We start from the raw sequence: 14670 nt of genomic DNA on the forward strand, positions 1-14670 counted from the left end.
ACCTTAATACTTTAGATTAACTTTATTTGATAATTTTATTTAATTACGCTTTAAATAACTTTATTCAATCACTTTCATTAATTATATTTTCTTTTCTAAGCCTTAATTATTATTTTTTCCCTAAAATTACAAGTGACAATATATATAATAAAGTATTCTCTTATTATATATATTTCGGGGCAAGTGCACAGATAGCCATTTTGAGGGATGATATTTAGAAATTAGTCAGTATTAATTTTGTCCTGAAATATTAAACTAAAAATCTCAATTTTAGGACAATTCAGAATATTTTTGTCCCAAAAATAAAAATTAAAAAATTAAAATTCGAAACGCATTAACTAATTTCTAAATAACAACCCTTTAAAATGACTACACGGTATTATATCTATCCTAATTTCCTGCTATAGTACTAGTCTTATGGCGGACGTGAGCTTTATATAACATCCATCCAACGTAACGAAATTCTACTTTGACTTATTTTGCGACCTGAAGTCGTGAACCGGAACCTACCGAGACTGACAAAAAAATAAAAAATGAAAAATAAAAACACCATAACCACGGAGATCGCCGATTTAATTACCCGCTTCAATTATGGCGTCAATAAGGCGTCTCGCAAGAGCTCTTCACTCTCATTACAGAGTCCTAGCTTCTCCTTCTCCTATCCTTCAACTCCCTCCGCACAATGGTGTGTTCTATGCTTTCTCTCTGTGTCCCTTTGTGTTTTTCCCCCCTCGGTATCGATTATTAATGCTAGCATATTGTTCATATGTAGGCGTTGTTTATGTACTTTCTCGATTGGCTTAATTTCTAGTACTAGTTGTAGCTAAGCCGTTACCGAATTGCTGTAACTTAGCCCAGCCTCGGTGAGCATACATGTGATCATGCATTTGGGACTCATTTACAATTATGCCCATTGTCTCAATTGCCCAACTTCCTGATTTTTTTTAAGATTTCGTGATAATAAGAATTGACCATTTACTTATTCCAAGTTCATGTATACCTGTATAATTTAATTAGAGTTTGGTAGATTATGATAGGTTTAGTTCTGACATAAGACTGCTATTGAATATTAATCCCTGAACCGTAAATCTTAGAGCTATGATGTTAGAGATGGAGCATTTCAAATTTGATTCTAGTTATTTTCTTTTTCTCATTTTCTGCGGAAGCTTCTCTCATTGTTCTTCATGCCAAAAGCAAAGAACATGGGCATGTAAAGGTTGGTTAATCACCAAATATATTGACTATCCTTAACAATTCCTATATTGGCCGTATCCGCGGGACCATGTAATAGTGTTAAAATTAGTCTTTTGTTTGATTTTCCATGATTTCAAAAGTTAGCACGCAATGTTTCTTAATTGAAAAAAAATCCAAAATCTTCTCAGAAGTGCTTTTCTTGTTTTTGATTACAAAAGGTCACATCTTAATTAACCTATGATAATATCATAGAGTAGAGATTGAGCGGCTGCATTTTTTGTTCAATGGAAAGCCTCTACTTTCTAGAAAGCCTCATCGTTAATACACTTTGTTATGTTTGACATTTGTCAGGAGTCTCTTTATTTGGTTAGGTATTCGTATGTATGGATAAGTGTGAAGCTTAGAGAATCTTTAGTTTTAGAGAATCCTTAACCTGTCTTAGAAAATACATTATTGAGTATTGCAATGAAGTGAACCCAATTAGAGTGGTATGGATATGGATGATTCATATATCCGAAGCTTTCTAGTAGCCACTTGGCCTACATCTTACGTTTGCAGACTATTATTGCTTGGGAATATTTATATGCTCTTATAAATGTTGCAACGGATATTTACTTGTTTATATACATATCAATCTACTCTCTTCTCCTTGTTGAGTGATCAAGATTTACTGTTATCATTTCTTTATTCAGGAAGAAACAGAATATTGTGAAACTTCGGGTAATTTCTAATGATCTACTGAAATTTTCAGATTTTATACTAGAATTAGTGTTTACAGGAACTTTTGGGTGTCATAGACATACATTTTATTCAAGATCGTTGCCTTCAACTGCTATTCCTGCCATTTTAGCTGGACTGCTTGGAGTTGGAGGCTTGGATGTAGCTTATGCAGATTCTAATGAGGTCAGTATGCATTATTGATGTTGATTTTTGTCCATAGGTGTTTATGTTGCCATGACGTGTCACTCTGTAATCATGATTAATCAAGCACACCTCATTATTATCATGGAAGCCTTCATAGGTACAAATGATAATACATTTGAATGCAGGAAATGAGCTAGTCACTAATCAGATCTTTGGTGTTCTTAGTTGAGAAAATGATAAAATTTTGAGAACCAGTACTGAGTTAACTTGCTGTTCTATAGGTTAGTCCCAAAGTTCCGGCTTCTGATTCTCTTCCAACTCCAAGCCACAATCCCCTTGAAGAAACAGCAAAAAAGGAGAGACGTAGATTAGAAAACCTGCTCAAGAGCAAAGGAGTGCAGTATGGTTCTTATCCTCGTTTTACTGTTGCTGTAAAGGGTCAAAAGGTTATTTTCTTGCTTTTTCTTCTAGACAGTAGACGCTCAAAGTTTTGTTTGCTTGAGCCATTTAGCACATTCTTCAACAGCTTTAACTTTACTTTTCAAGAGGAATAAATTCATTGCAGACTATGGCTGAGTTTTCACCCTAGCTGAATTCATGCAAATTTGCAGGTCACTATCAAGTTCCAAGTTCCTCCAACCTGTGAAATTCCGCTACTAATTGCAAATCTTGTTTCACGACTTGGGGTAAAACTTGAAGATCCTAGTGCAGCATCAAATATGATGTTACGGGCATGGGACAGGTTAGTTTAATCTCTGCTTTAACGATGTCTGATCATATTGCTCCATTATTACAGTTCATGTCATTTGGAAAATTTAAATTGCATTTTAATATTCATAGCCTGTCTTATTTGCTTCATCGAGTGAATGCCCCTAATTTCCTTAAGGTTTATTCTGTATGTCGCAGTGGGGTTGCCTGGCAACTGGCACTTAGCCATCCTCAGAAGAAAAATGAAACTGCAGCGGAGCAGGCAGGAGGAAAGGATACAAATCCTTATGAGGGAGAATTATGCATTCTCATGTTTCGTCCACTCATTAGCGCCGACAAAGCTGTACATCTCCTTACCTTTTGAACCACATTTGTTGGAGTCTCTTGCATTACTGTGCTTCCTCTTGCTTGCAAAACCTGGCTTGACAATAATGAGAGTTTCTGCAATTATGTGCAGGAAATTGAGTTTATGAAGCCTGGGAGCTTTACTGATGAGGAACTTGACGCTTTGGTATCTGTGCTACAACTAGCAGGACAACAAAAAACAGTGGACATGAGAGCAAGAGGGGATGCTGATCGAGTTCCTTCTGCAGATAAAACAGTTGCTACTCTAGAGTCTATGGGAGTAAAAATCTTTGGTATTAATGCGTCCAATAGTGGTAATCCAAAAGCTGATATTGCCTGGGATAATATTGCTGGATATAGTTTGCAGAAACGGTAAGTGACTCTGATTTGAATCATCACATTTGTGCATTTTGGTTCTGCAACTGTGGTTCAAGATGAAGTACTTATCTTGTTCCGAATTAGCAAACTGTTAAACTGGAGATAAAAAATTGGTATTTGTTTTGGTCTTTCTTTTCCCTGAAGGGTAGACAATTTGGATTATCTAGACAATGGAGATGAAGGGTGGGAGGAAGGTAATTAAAAGAGAAATATCGGTTATTTCCCTTGTTTGATAAGGGAAGACCATTTAGGTGGCATTTGTCCTGAAATTCTTTTAGAAATCTTGCAAAAAGTTTTTCCAACGATGTGTTTATTATAGCTTTTTCAAGAAGTGTTTGAAAAACAGTTTGTAAAGGTCTTTTTCCCTGAAGTTCTCTTTAGGGTGTTTTATCAAGAAAAGGTCTTTTTCCACCCACAAATACTCAGAAATCTTCAATAAAACTATGGCTATCCAATACATTTTCTTTCTGCACAAACGTTTTTCCCACTTTCACAACTTTGCCAAAAGGTTGTCCAAATGGCTACTTTATTTCCCCTTCCTTGCCCTAATCATCCCTTTGATAAGTAGGAAATGTGATCTAAATTAACAAACGAGAATTCACACAATTATTTGATCATACGAGAACATCTTAAATGACAGGCTAGAATGTTTGAAAAGTTTCAAATTGAGTAATGGCCCTTTGTCAAGCTTTAGATGGATCTTCATATGGACAGTAGGTGCATGTGATCTTCCAAGTCTGTGATATCAAAATACTAGTAACGTGGGTACCAAGCTTACCTTTTCTTTCTTTAGGTTGTATTTTTGACAAAATATGTGTTTCTAAATCTAGTGTGACAAATCCTTCCTCTAATCTAGATATTTGTTGCCTAAATCAATTGCTTTATCTAATAAAACCATACCCTACCATTTTCAGTACTAGACATGCATAGTTAGTTTGGATTGATTTAATTCATGAAAAAAATGTAGAGTTGAATGTAGCTGTTTCAACAATAGCATATTTGAAATGTTCTCAAAAGAATAATAGTATATTTGAAATCATGCAAGCGTCTAAGTGACATTGACTTCAATACTAGTATATACTTTATTGGTGAATGTGCATGTGCCAAGAATAGTACAAGTTTACTGGTGAATCTACGTCTCGTCGAGCATATTACAAGTTTACTGGTGAATGTACCTGTCGTCAAGAATAGTATCTACATTGTCTTGAAGTGTCACCTTTTGTTGATTTTCTAATTTGTAGGGAAATTGAAGATACAATATTGCTAGCTTTGCAAAGTCCTGAAGTATATGATGATATTGCTCGTGGGACCCGGCGCAAATTTGAGACGAACAGGCCCCGAGCAGTCTTATTTGAAGGTCCACCAGGTTTGACCCCTATGCCTGAATGTTGAATGCATATATCTGTTCAGTGCTGAGCCTATTCAAAATATATTGCTCTGATGCTCTTGCATTTATATGTGTATTTATGTTATCAGCCTGTTGTAATTATGATGCTCAAATTTTACCTTTCCTTTATATTCATCTTGATGCTTTTGTATTTGTGGAATCAGCCTGTCGTAGTTATGATGCCCAAATTTTAGCTTTCCTTTATATTTATCTTGATGCTGCTGACATGCTAACAATAGCTTTGCCTACTAGCGCTGTTAATTTTTCTTTGTTTAATTCAATGGTGAATGGACATGGAATGACCTAACTTGAGTTTGACTGCTTTTATTTCTTGCAAATCTATTCTAGTGTGCATGTGGAAAAATAGAGATCTTCCAAACCTTCTACTAGCTTTCTTTTCTAGTGTGCATGTTTTTTTTTTTGTTTTTTTTTCCTTTTTGTTTTTATTAGCTTTCTTGTCGAGGGGGTTTGAATTTGCCAAGTTGGCATGAGCTAATTACACCAGCAACTGTACATGTAAAAAATGACAGCCTGGTGCACAAAGCATCCCGCATTCACGTAGAGTTCAGGGAATATAGTTTAGAGTAAGATGTTGGTCCCACAAGGATTAGTTATATATACTTTACAAACTCACCTTGCCTTTAAATTATCTGGAAGTTCGATTAATTGTAGGTGTATATGTGAATCTGCAAATAACTATTGAACAAGTTAACTTATGGACACATGAAAGAAGGGCTAGGATTAAGGCTTTAACGGTGATGAATGAGATAGGCAAATCAACTTCACTCTAATGGTAGATCAAAGATTCATATGCATATTCTTCACTTTTTAGCTCAATAAATATAATTGGTTCTCTCAATACTATAAACTATTATAAGCTCAGGAAACATATTCCTTTCTGTTAAGTTATGTATTTAGATTAGATCGTTCATCAAAGAGAATGCATTAAAAATCGTATTAACTTACATCAAGTGGTAGGATTCCAAATATACTACAATGTCCTCTATTTTGATAGATCTAGCACAAAAGGCTTCTTCCTCGGTTAAGGTCTAAAAAGACCATCTTAAATACTTTTGCTTTATTTGAATCGAACAAGGTTATACACTTATATCCCTCTTGATTTAGGATTTATCCCACCATCTAGTGTACAAGCCAAAATAATGTAATATTAGATGGCTAAGGGCCCTCACCAGCTATCATTATCTATTGCTCAAAACAAGTCAAACACACATGGATCTACTGCTTAATGCAAGCACAAATGAAGGTCTAATTATAAAACTTCAGATCTGAACAAAAGGATTCATTATTCCCTAGTAAAAAGTGCTTTCTCCATTATGGAGTTACATGTGATAAGGGAAAGCAAAAAAGTTGAGAAGATATGATAGAAATTTCAGATTTTGGATCTCTTTTTTTTTTGGCCTCTTCTTTCTCCCTTATATCTCTCAACAATGAGTGGTGTCAAAGCTTCTATCTCCAAAGTTCCAAAAAAGTCCCTAAGTATCTGAAAGTCCATGTATCTCACCAGCTAGGGGCGTATGTAGCATTAAGATGATGGGTTCAACTAAATCCATAACTTTCGATGCAGAGCATAAATTTATGTGTAAACATTTACTAAAATTATAACAAATAGTAAATATTAACCCATAGCTTTAAAAGTACAATGGTTTCAATTCTAAAAATCTTAAAGGTTGAACCCATAGAGTTTAAATCCTGGATCCACTCCTGGCACCAGCCAAAAGTAACTTGAGAAGATGTCTGCCTGTGGCAAACACCATCAGGCGCCTTGACACTCACTTTCGGGCGATGCAGCCGGCACAGCGTCTCGTGAAGCTGAGTTCAAATGTGATCACTATGGCGCCTGGGAGTCCTACTTCCATCCAGTGGTTGGGCGTTGAGCCCTCCAAAATCTTGACTGTTTTATTTCAGATTTTCTTGGACCCTTATGCAAAACCAAAAAAACTGAACATTTTAATTAATTTTGGGGGGTCTGAAGGGTGGTTTATTCCTGCAATATCCACCTCTGCTAGGGAGTTAATAATGCTTGTTCATCTATGTACTTCTTTTAGGTACTGGAAAGACATCCTGTGCACGTGTTATAGCTAATCAAGCGGTACGCCAGTTAAATCTTTTATAGCTTCATCTACCATTTTGTTGGTTTGTGCTGTTGTTCGCCATCACCTGCAGATGTAGGTTTGTCAATGTAGAACACATTGTCTCTCTGTATTTATATTATGCATACTGGTCTTTGATTAATTTTTCTTGCTGAAGATCAGATGTTATATCTAAGAAGAACCCTTGATTCGCAAGAAATTACTGATTTCTGTCCTAATCTTAAATCATTTGTCTGCCATAATAAACCCATCCAATGAACCAAGTTCAGAATATGGATAGTGTAAATTAGTGTACATAAACCTTGTCACGCCGCAAAATGGACTGCGGCGTGACCGGCTCCCAGTGCCTACCAACTTGCACCGAGCGAACCATTGTAGCATAATACATACCCCAACTCGTAATTGTGTAGCTCAATCCATTTAATTAATTGCAATATTAGATGAGAGAAATGAGATAAGCTTCATTAACAATAAAAGTTCTTCAAAAGCATAAACTAGACATAAGTAGAAATGTCATCCGCGATGCCATGAGTACCGATTACTCCAAAATAATACAAATCCTCTATGGAGCCTCTATGACTCTACAAATGAAATAATAAAGTTACGGGGCTTGCCCGCGCTATACAAAATTATACAACTGAAATAAAGTGGTCCCACGAGTACGAAGGTGGGCTCACCGAAAGAGAGGAAGCTGCAGGAACTCTAGCCTATGTGCTGACCATCTGAAGGAAAATGCCAGCTTATGCATTTCGGTCGTTGAATAGATGTAAACAAAAATTGCTTCTATGACAGATATTACCTTCCTGAAACTTAAATTCAATTTTTTGCATCTTAGCAGGCTTTTCTCTGCCGCTGCATCACAAAAATCATCTATGTCCATTTATCCCAAAAAATAAACCATAAAAGAAATTTAATTCCATTTGCATTTCACTTTAAAAAGCAAGTGTCCGAACCACATGTATAGGGAGAATGTCTAACCAAGTAATAAAATGATTCATACGCTCGATTTATGTCGGTGGTTGCAGGATTCTTATAGAGTGCAGCCAGGATGAATCTAAGAGTTGGATCTATACAGAGGTTGTAGGGAAAATTTGGGTTAGACTATTAGTCAGTGATGTCACGGGAGTAATAGCACGTGCTGTACCCGCCAGTATGTAGGAACTAGGAAGTTAATACTAGTATTTTTATGCGATTTACCTTATAAAAAAAGTATTTATATGTGATCTATGTACTTGATAAGGCTCAATTAATATTTCTGTTACCTTCAGGAAAATAGTTTTTGCATCCACTTGCTTCCCTCAATCTTGAACATGACATTGCCTATCTAGGTGAAACTTCGTAGTGCAAATGTGCCCATGTATACCGGGCCTAGCATCGTGATTATCTTTTTACGTGCTTCAACAATTAGAGATCCATACCCCCATACCTAAAAAGCAGGAAACTTATAATCGTAGAGACAGCGCGGCGAGTTAGGCAGGGTTCATGGGTGTTTTGGAGTTTTCATGTTAATCTATTCTAGGTATTACTTTTCCACCTTGCCCTGTGCAGCAACAATAGTTGTGCGGCTTTACAATATTTTGGTTGGTTTGATGAGCTTCTCTTCTGATGTTGCAGGGTGTGCCATTGTTATATGTGCCGTTGGAAATTATTATGTCAAAGTATTATGGTGAAAGTGAACGCCTGTTAGGGAAGGTGTTCTCACTTGCCAATGATCTCCCAAATGGTGCTATAGTGTTCCTTGATGAGGTAATCCCTGAGACTGCAGAAACATAATTCTCTCTATTTAATGTTCAAGATTGTCTTCCAACAAATCCAATATCCTTGTATCAATTTTTTGAACCACACATATGGCAGGTTGATTCTTTTGCCACTGCTCGTGATGGCGAAACACATGAAGCAACACGCAGACTTTTGTCAGTGCTATTACGGCAGGTATTGTTGGAAATCCTAAATATGCTTAATCACTAGCATTAGTATATGTGCATGTGATATGTGAAAGAGTTGCAAAGGTTCAGACATAGTTAGTACCCCTCAGGGAAATTGTTAATATTGTATAATACCCTGAAGGAAATTGTCAGTACTCTCTTGTAAAATACAGAAAGGCTTTGTAACTCGAGTCACATTGTGGAAGAAATCACATCACCTAGCTTTATTATGGTTTATTATTGGACCATAGCTCCCTGTATTGCTAGACACTTGTTGGAAAAGATTAAAGGAAAAATTTGAGCTAATAGCTTCTTAAAGGATGTCTTGGAGGATTAGCTTGAAACAAATGTTGCTTATTTTAGTTTTATACTCTTTATGTGGCTTAGTTTGACTGGGCACAGAGTTTAAGAAAGAAATAAAGATTGTTGGAACTTGTCTTAAACCATACCATGAGATTTCTGTGGCGCTAAAAACATGCCATTAAGGGTAAAAGAAACTTAAAATTAAATTGTTTCCAAATATGAAAAAGTGCCGTTATTTTTTGAATGGACTAGTAAGAAAAGAGTGCCACATAGAATAATGGGGAGTATTCATTTAGAAAGTGCTTCTACTGCTACATTTATTAATATGATGACATTAGAAGGATTCATATGGTGGATTCTTAAAAATTTACTTGGTGCAGATTGATGGATTCGAGCAGGAGAAGAAAGTAGTGGTAGTGGCTGCTACTAATAGAAAGCAAGACCTTGATCCTGCTTTAATTAGGTAAATGAGGTTTTAGATGTCTGAATGATACCTCATGAAATTTTGGCTCTTTCTGATTCATCATTTTCCTGTTGATTCCAGCCGATTTGATTCCATGATTAGATTTCCGCTACCTGATCAACAGACTCGTCAGGAAATAGCCGCACAGTATGCAAAGCATTTGACAGACTCTGAATTATCTGAATTTGCAATAGCCACGGAAGGGTAAGAATTTATTGTTCAACCCTCTTCACTCTTACAACGAATTAAAGTGCCTACTTGCAGGGATTCTCAAGTTCAGCAGATGAGTTGGAAAATGTGGTTCAAGCTAATGTGGTTCTCCAGTTCAAGTTTTCTAATAGTTTCTTAGTATTCTTCCACTATTTTTTGCTTTTATTTCCTCAACTTGGAATAGTTGTAATAGATAGTACTAGTTAGCAATAAGTGAAAGTTCTGCTGATCACTCTTTCGGTTACTAACTTCAGATTGTCTGGGCGGGACATGAGGGATGTCTGTCAGCAAGCAGAGAGACATTGGGCATCAAAGGTGTCACTTTTATATTTAGACTAGATTTGTTCTGCTTCTCTTTATTGGATATTGACATTCTCCCCCTTTTACTCTTTCTTGGTTTGGATGCCACAGATCATTCGTGGTCAAGCTCCTAAAGATGAAGGTATTGGTGGTTCTCTTCCCCCTCTCCAAGACTATATTGATAGTGCTAGGAACCGGCAAAGAGCTCTGCTTGATATTGAAATTCAGAACCAAAGCATGAATCCTGCTGCAAAGAAGCCTCAGTTTGATTTTGTATAATATATCTTCAGGTATGTCATCTCTTGTATGTGCATATAAAACGCTTCATTCCTCACTGTAGTGATTATCGTTGGGTGCTATGCAATTAATTATTCAGATGGCCCTAAAGGCCTCCATTTTGGCTATAGGTTTATGTATGATGCCTGCAAGAAAACAATGTGTTCAATACCATATTCTAAAATTGTATATTACAGCATATATTTCCTTCCTTGACATTGAACCAGTGTTCAAGTCTGTTCAGCCCATTGGGCTGAAGTGTTTAGTTGTAGCAGTTCATTTTATTCGAAAGTTAGCTTATGCTTACAAAAATACGTACATTAATTTTATTTGTAGTTGTTTTCTTTAGCTTTTAATTGACGAATTTAAATTGCCAAATGAGCAGATTCTCATCTCGGGAAATCCGAACTGCCTGCGGAAAACATTCACAAAAGTTGTCTCTGTAGCGTGAAGACCATGCGAAGATGGGTGTAAGTAATACCAAATACAGTGAAACCTCTCTATAACAGCCTCGTTTGTTCCGAATTGTTTTTGGCTGCTATAGTGAAGTGTTGTTATAGAGAACATATATTATAACATAACATAAAAGATTGGTTCCAAAGAAAACTTGGCCGTAAAAGTGAAGTGTTGTTATTAAAGATGACTTTTATAGAGAGGTCTGACTGTACTAACATATTTGTGGAATCATTGCCCTTAACTTATTATAGATTCTCAAATCATATCATGCAGTCAAATTCCAAGAATAGTTCTGATCCAGAAGTCCATTGCTAGAAGTACACACTTACATACTTAATTAACAATCCTTATGATGGAAATTACTGGAAACGTATATATGGGCGTTGAGAACGACAAAATTGTGATCTTTGTTATTAAAATGTGTAAATAGGGAGTCCTTTGCATGTGGAAGCCTGTTTTGCGCTATCCTCTTATTGGGGTCCTTGTTTTGCTCATCAGCCTTTTATTAGGTGTCCTCATTAGCTGCTTTTTTAGTATTTATGTTTGCTCTTTTTCTTATTTCCTTTTCACGCGAAGGACCTTGGATTCTAGATGTGCAACTGTTTGGTAGGCAAGGATTGGAGCAAATCTATATATATTTATAAAGGAGGGACCTTAAAGGAGTGATGTGGCATCTTTTATTGATTAAAAAATGTATTTATATATTATCTCAATTTTTTAGGAATTTAAACACAATAAGCTCAATTACTAAAAACTTTTATAAAAAAATCCATTATAACTCAATTTAGAAAAGGCGTGTCCTTCAAATTTCTCAAGAAACGTTTCAAACCAAAACTTCACCTCAACCCAACATTATATTCTCTTCTCCAATCTTCCCCAACTATTGTGTAACATCTCTATGAAATTGAACTTTGCAATGTTTCCTAATTTTCCTCCATGGCCTGAATTACACACCGTGAGAAAGGTCAAAAGGTATGAACCATCATGTTTGATTGGTCTTTGACTTCATGTGTATCTGTATTAAATTTTTTTTTCTTTTTTCCATCGCAGTGCTTTTATTCTGTTCCCAAATCAGAATGGACATCCGATTCAAAAAGTACTTTAGTGGAACCACACCACATCTACTTAAAATGGTGCACATTATCTCTTCGCATTTTGCCTTCTAACTATGTGCTTGCATTATTGTGTCACTCCAGTGTCTTCATTTTTCTCTTTAGTCCTTTCTATTCTTTATATTTATAGGAAAAATGATGGGTGTGTTAGAGTTGTAGAAGGATCTAAATAAGAAAAGGAAAGTATTCTTTGGTGATTTTATCAGAGAGAAGAACGATAGTTTTGGAGAAGAAATTAGATGAGGAAGAATGTGATTTGATTGGTGAGAAGAGAATGGTAAGGTAAAACATAGTAGCGTATTATTTTTTCCTTTTTGTCAGTCTCTCGGCTGATGTAACATACTTGCATTTACTTAGTTGCATTTACTTGAATCATATTTTTTGTAAAATTGCTTTAGGAAAAGATATTAAATTAAATTAGACTCACGCTCACTGTAATAGGTGTAAATGCTTAATATTGTTCAAAATGTCGATTAATTTGATTTAGGTAAAACAACAAAGAAAAGGATGGTTGTTGAAAATGAGTGTCGATATGCATTTGCGTGCGCGTATTTACTGCTAAACTTCATCTTATCATGTTACATGACAAGTTTATTAATGTCCTATGACATTCACTTCGGTCTTTTAAATGAAAGATGAAAGTGATTGTTAATCAGTACATCCTATGGAGTAGAGTCACATTCTATTCATTCTTGAGTTCTAACCGAGATGTTAGGGATGACTCCTTTTGAAATATAGAGGCAGCTCCGGAAATTTTTTAGAAAAAAGAATCAATCTTTTAAAGCAGTAGTCAGTAAATATGATTGTTGTTGGTGTTGCAGTCCTAGAAAACAAAATCTAAATTCATAGAACATAGTAGCACAATCTCCTCGCAAAAGTACTAAAGATGATCTGCCACCCCAACTCAATGAGAGCCGATTACATGCAAGGATGGTGTTATAATTTTGCCCTAAATGGCAACAGTAGCATGTATCTCGGTTGAATCTAACAGAGTAAGTGTATAGGTACAAAGTAGAAAAATATAAAAAAGGAATGGACTACGAAAGAATTTAATAACCCCGTAAAGGTTCATCCTTTGTGGAACTTCATGGGTCACTCCGGGTATACATAGTTGAATTTAAAATGGGATTTGGTGAGATTCATGAACATTATAGCATTTGTAAAAGTTTTTGATTTGGATAAACATGGGAAGATGGATTGAAATTCAGTAATATAATCGAGATAATTAATGGTGTGTTTGGGTTGCGCGTGAGAGCAACTCTGGGGGCATCGTTGGTAAATATCTTCGTGATATTGAAGATCTAAAAACGGTTTCTGGAATACAAGCATAGCAAAAAAGGAAAGATTAAGTCTACTATTCAACTTGGTCAATGAGTAAGAGAGATGGAGACCAATAAACGTGAAAGGGTGTAGAGAAAACTTAGTAGAACAGAATTTTTTTTAGATAATGTGACGAGTCAAAAGGAGGAGATTGCTCGAAACTACAATGCGGAAACCCGATAAAAGGTAAGTAAAATAGTTAGAACCAATTATCTATCCTAGGATGTGGAAAGATATATACAATTAATTTATTAATATTCGATAAAGAGAAATCATGACACGATATCTATTAAGAGATCTGACTCGATTTACCTCTACAGATTTGCCAAATTTATTCATGCACATATTCTTGCCAGAATGAAGAGCTTAATCTCTTTAGATTTTGAAGTTTGTGGAACCTGTATAAGTCTTAGCTTAATGTATAGGTTGTTGCTGGAAGATAATTTGATATGCTAATGGAGAACATCTTCAAGCCATCTAACTTTGAGAAACATTTTCATTCTTGAAGTTCGCGAGCAAAGGTTCTGACTTATTAGACTTCAAACTGACTGGAAAACAACTATACGAACATAACTTATCTTATTTTTTGTCAGCATATTCATTTCTCAATCAATATAAATATAAATATTCTACAAAAATTTATGCCAATACATTGTTTCAGAAATGAATATGCGAGGAGAAGGTCAATTTAAGCTTTATCAGAATCTACTTCCAGAAGGGTAAGCGCCTATTGATACAACTAGAGCCAAGTAATCAAGATGCTTCTTTGTTTTTAAGATGTAATGCTGAGAACGAGTAACTGTACCACCAGGCTGAGGAGTAGGATGAGTCAGCTTGTGATTGTTTCTTGTATCTATATAAATGTGGTCTAAACTCTAATTGAAGGTTGTTGCTTGTATCTATATAATTCTGGTCTCAACTCTAATGAAAGGCGATGTGGTGTATCTCTTAGACCGAGAAAAACGTACGTCTTTCTTTTCCCCCATTTTTTGTCATTTGCCTTTGATTTTTCCGTTTTCTTTTCTTTTCAAGGCGCGACGGTGATTGTGATAATTAAAGTGCTTCTGAATAATGGGAAGGTTGCAACAATAGAATTGTTTTGGCAATTAAAGGTTAACTTTTAAAAAAAATCTTTTTTGTACTTTCACATAAGAAAATGGCTGCAAAAATAGGAAAAGAACACAAAGAAGGGAAACAATAAAGATATGGAAAGAACTGAAATCAAAGGTGATTACCTGAAACAAGAGAGCAAAAGTTGTCACAAGAATATAAGCTGCCTTCTTTTTCTGATAAGTACTCTTCCTCACTTTTGATGTAA

The 14670-nt window shown here is 35.6% G+C and overlaps 1 protein-coding gene and 1 long non-coding RNA gene across 4 annotated transcripts; both read left to right on the top strand.

The window, feature by feature from the left end:
* The first annotated feature begins 465 nt into the window (after nucleotides 1-465).
* On the top strand, nucleotides 466-11198 carry LOC107761354 (uncharacterized). Of its 3 annotated transcripts, none has more exons than XM_075234237.1 (15): nucleotides 466-685; nucleotides 1973-2097; nucleotides 2340-2504; nucleotides 2670-2800; nucleotides 2965-3109; nucleotides 3224-3483; nucleotides 4731-4855; nucleotides 6943-6986; nucleotides 8602-8733; nucleotides 8842-8919; nucleotides 9596-9678; nucleotides 9760-9882; nucleotides 10143-10203; nucleotides 10300-10478; nucleotides 10850-11198. In XM_075234237.1, the coding sequence occupies exons 1-14, from the start codon at nucleotides 592-594 to the stop codon at nucleotides 10465-10467; spliced, it is 1734 nt and encodes a 577-aa protein (XP_075090338.1). In that variant the 5' UTR covers nucleotides 466-591; the 3' UTR covers nucleotides 10468-10478; nucleotides 10850-11198. The 3 variants fall into 3 exon arrangements, with proteins under 3 accessions (XP_075090338.1, XP_075090337.1, XP_016435070.2); XM_075234236.1 differs by having other exon boundaries at nucleotides 472-685; nucleotides 1958-2097; XM_016579584.2 differs by having other exon boundaries at nucleotides 496-685; nucleotides 1946-2097.
* Nucleotides 11199-11767: 569 nt separating this feature from the next.
* Nucleotides 11768-14148, top strand: LOC142171533 (uncharacterized). The gene is made up of 3 exons (XR_012701171.1): nucleotides 11768-11892; nucleotides 11971-12053; nucleotides 14014-14148. It is a non-coding gene; the product is annotated as an uncharacterized LOC142171533 (long non-coding RNA).
* Nucleotides 14149-14670: the final 522 nt, after the last annotated feature.

The sequence above is a fragment of the Nicotiana tabacum genome, chromosome 17 (assembly GCF_000715075.1).
Source record: "Nicotiana tabacum cultivar K326 chromosome 17, ASM71507v2, whole genome shotgun sequence".
Lineage (NCBI taxonomy): Eukaryota > Viridiplantae > Streptophyta > Magnoliopsida > Solanales > Solanaceae > Nicotiana > Nicotiana tabacum.

Excerpts from the sequence above, each read along its gene's own strand:
- LOC107761354 (XM_016579584.2), top strand. The coding sequence starts at position 592 with ATGGCGTCAATAAGGCGTCTCGCAAGAGCTCTTCACTCTCATTACAGA. Across the intron at positions 2,505-2,669 it reads TTGCTGTAAAGGGTCAAAAG|GTCACTATCAAGTTCCAAGT; the intron begins GTTATTTTCTTG and ends GCAAATTTGCAG. Across the intron at positions 9,883-10,142 it reads TTTGCAATAGCCACGGAAGG|ATTGTCTGGGCGGGACATGA; the intron begins GTAAGAATTTAT and ends TACTAACTTCAG.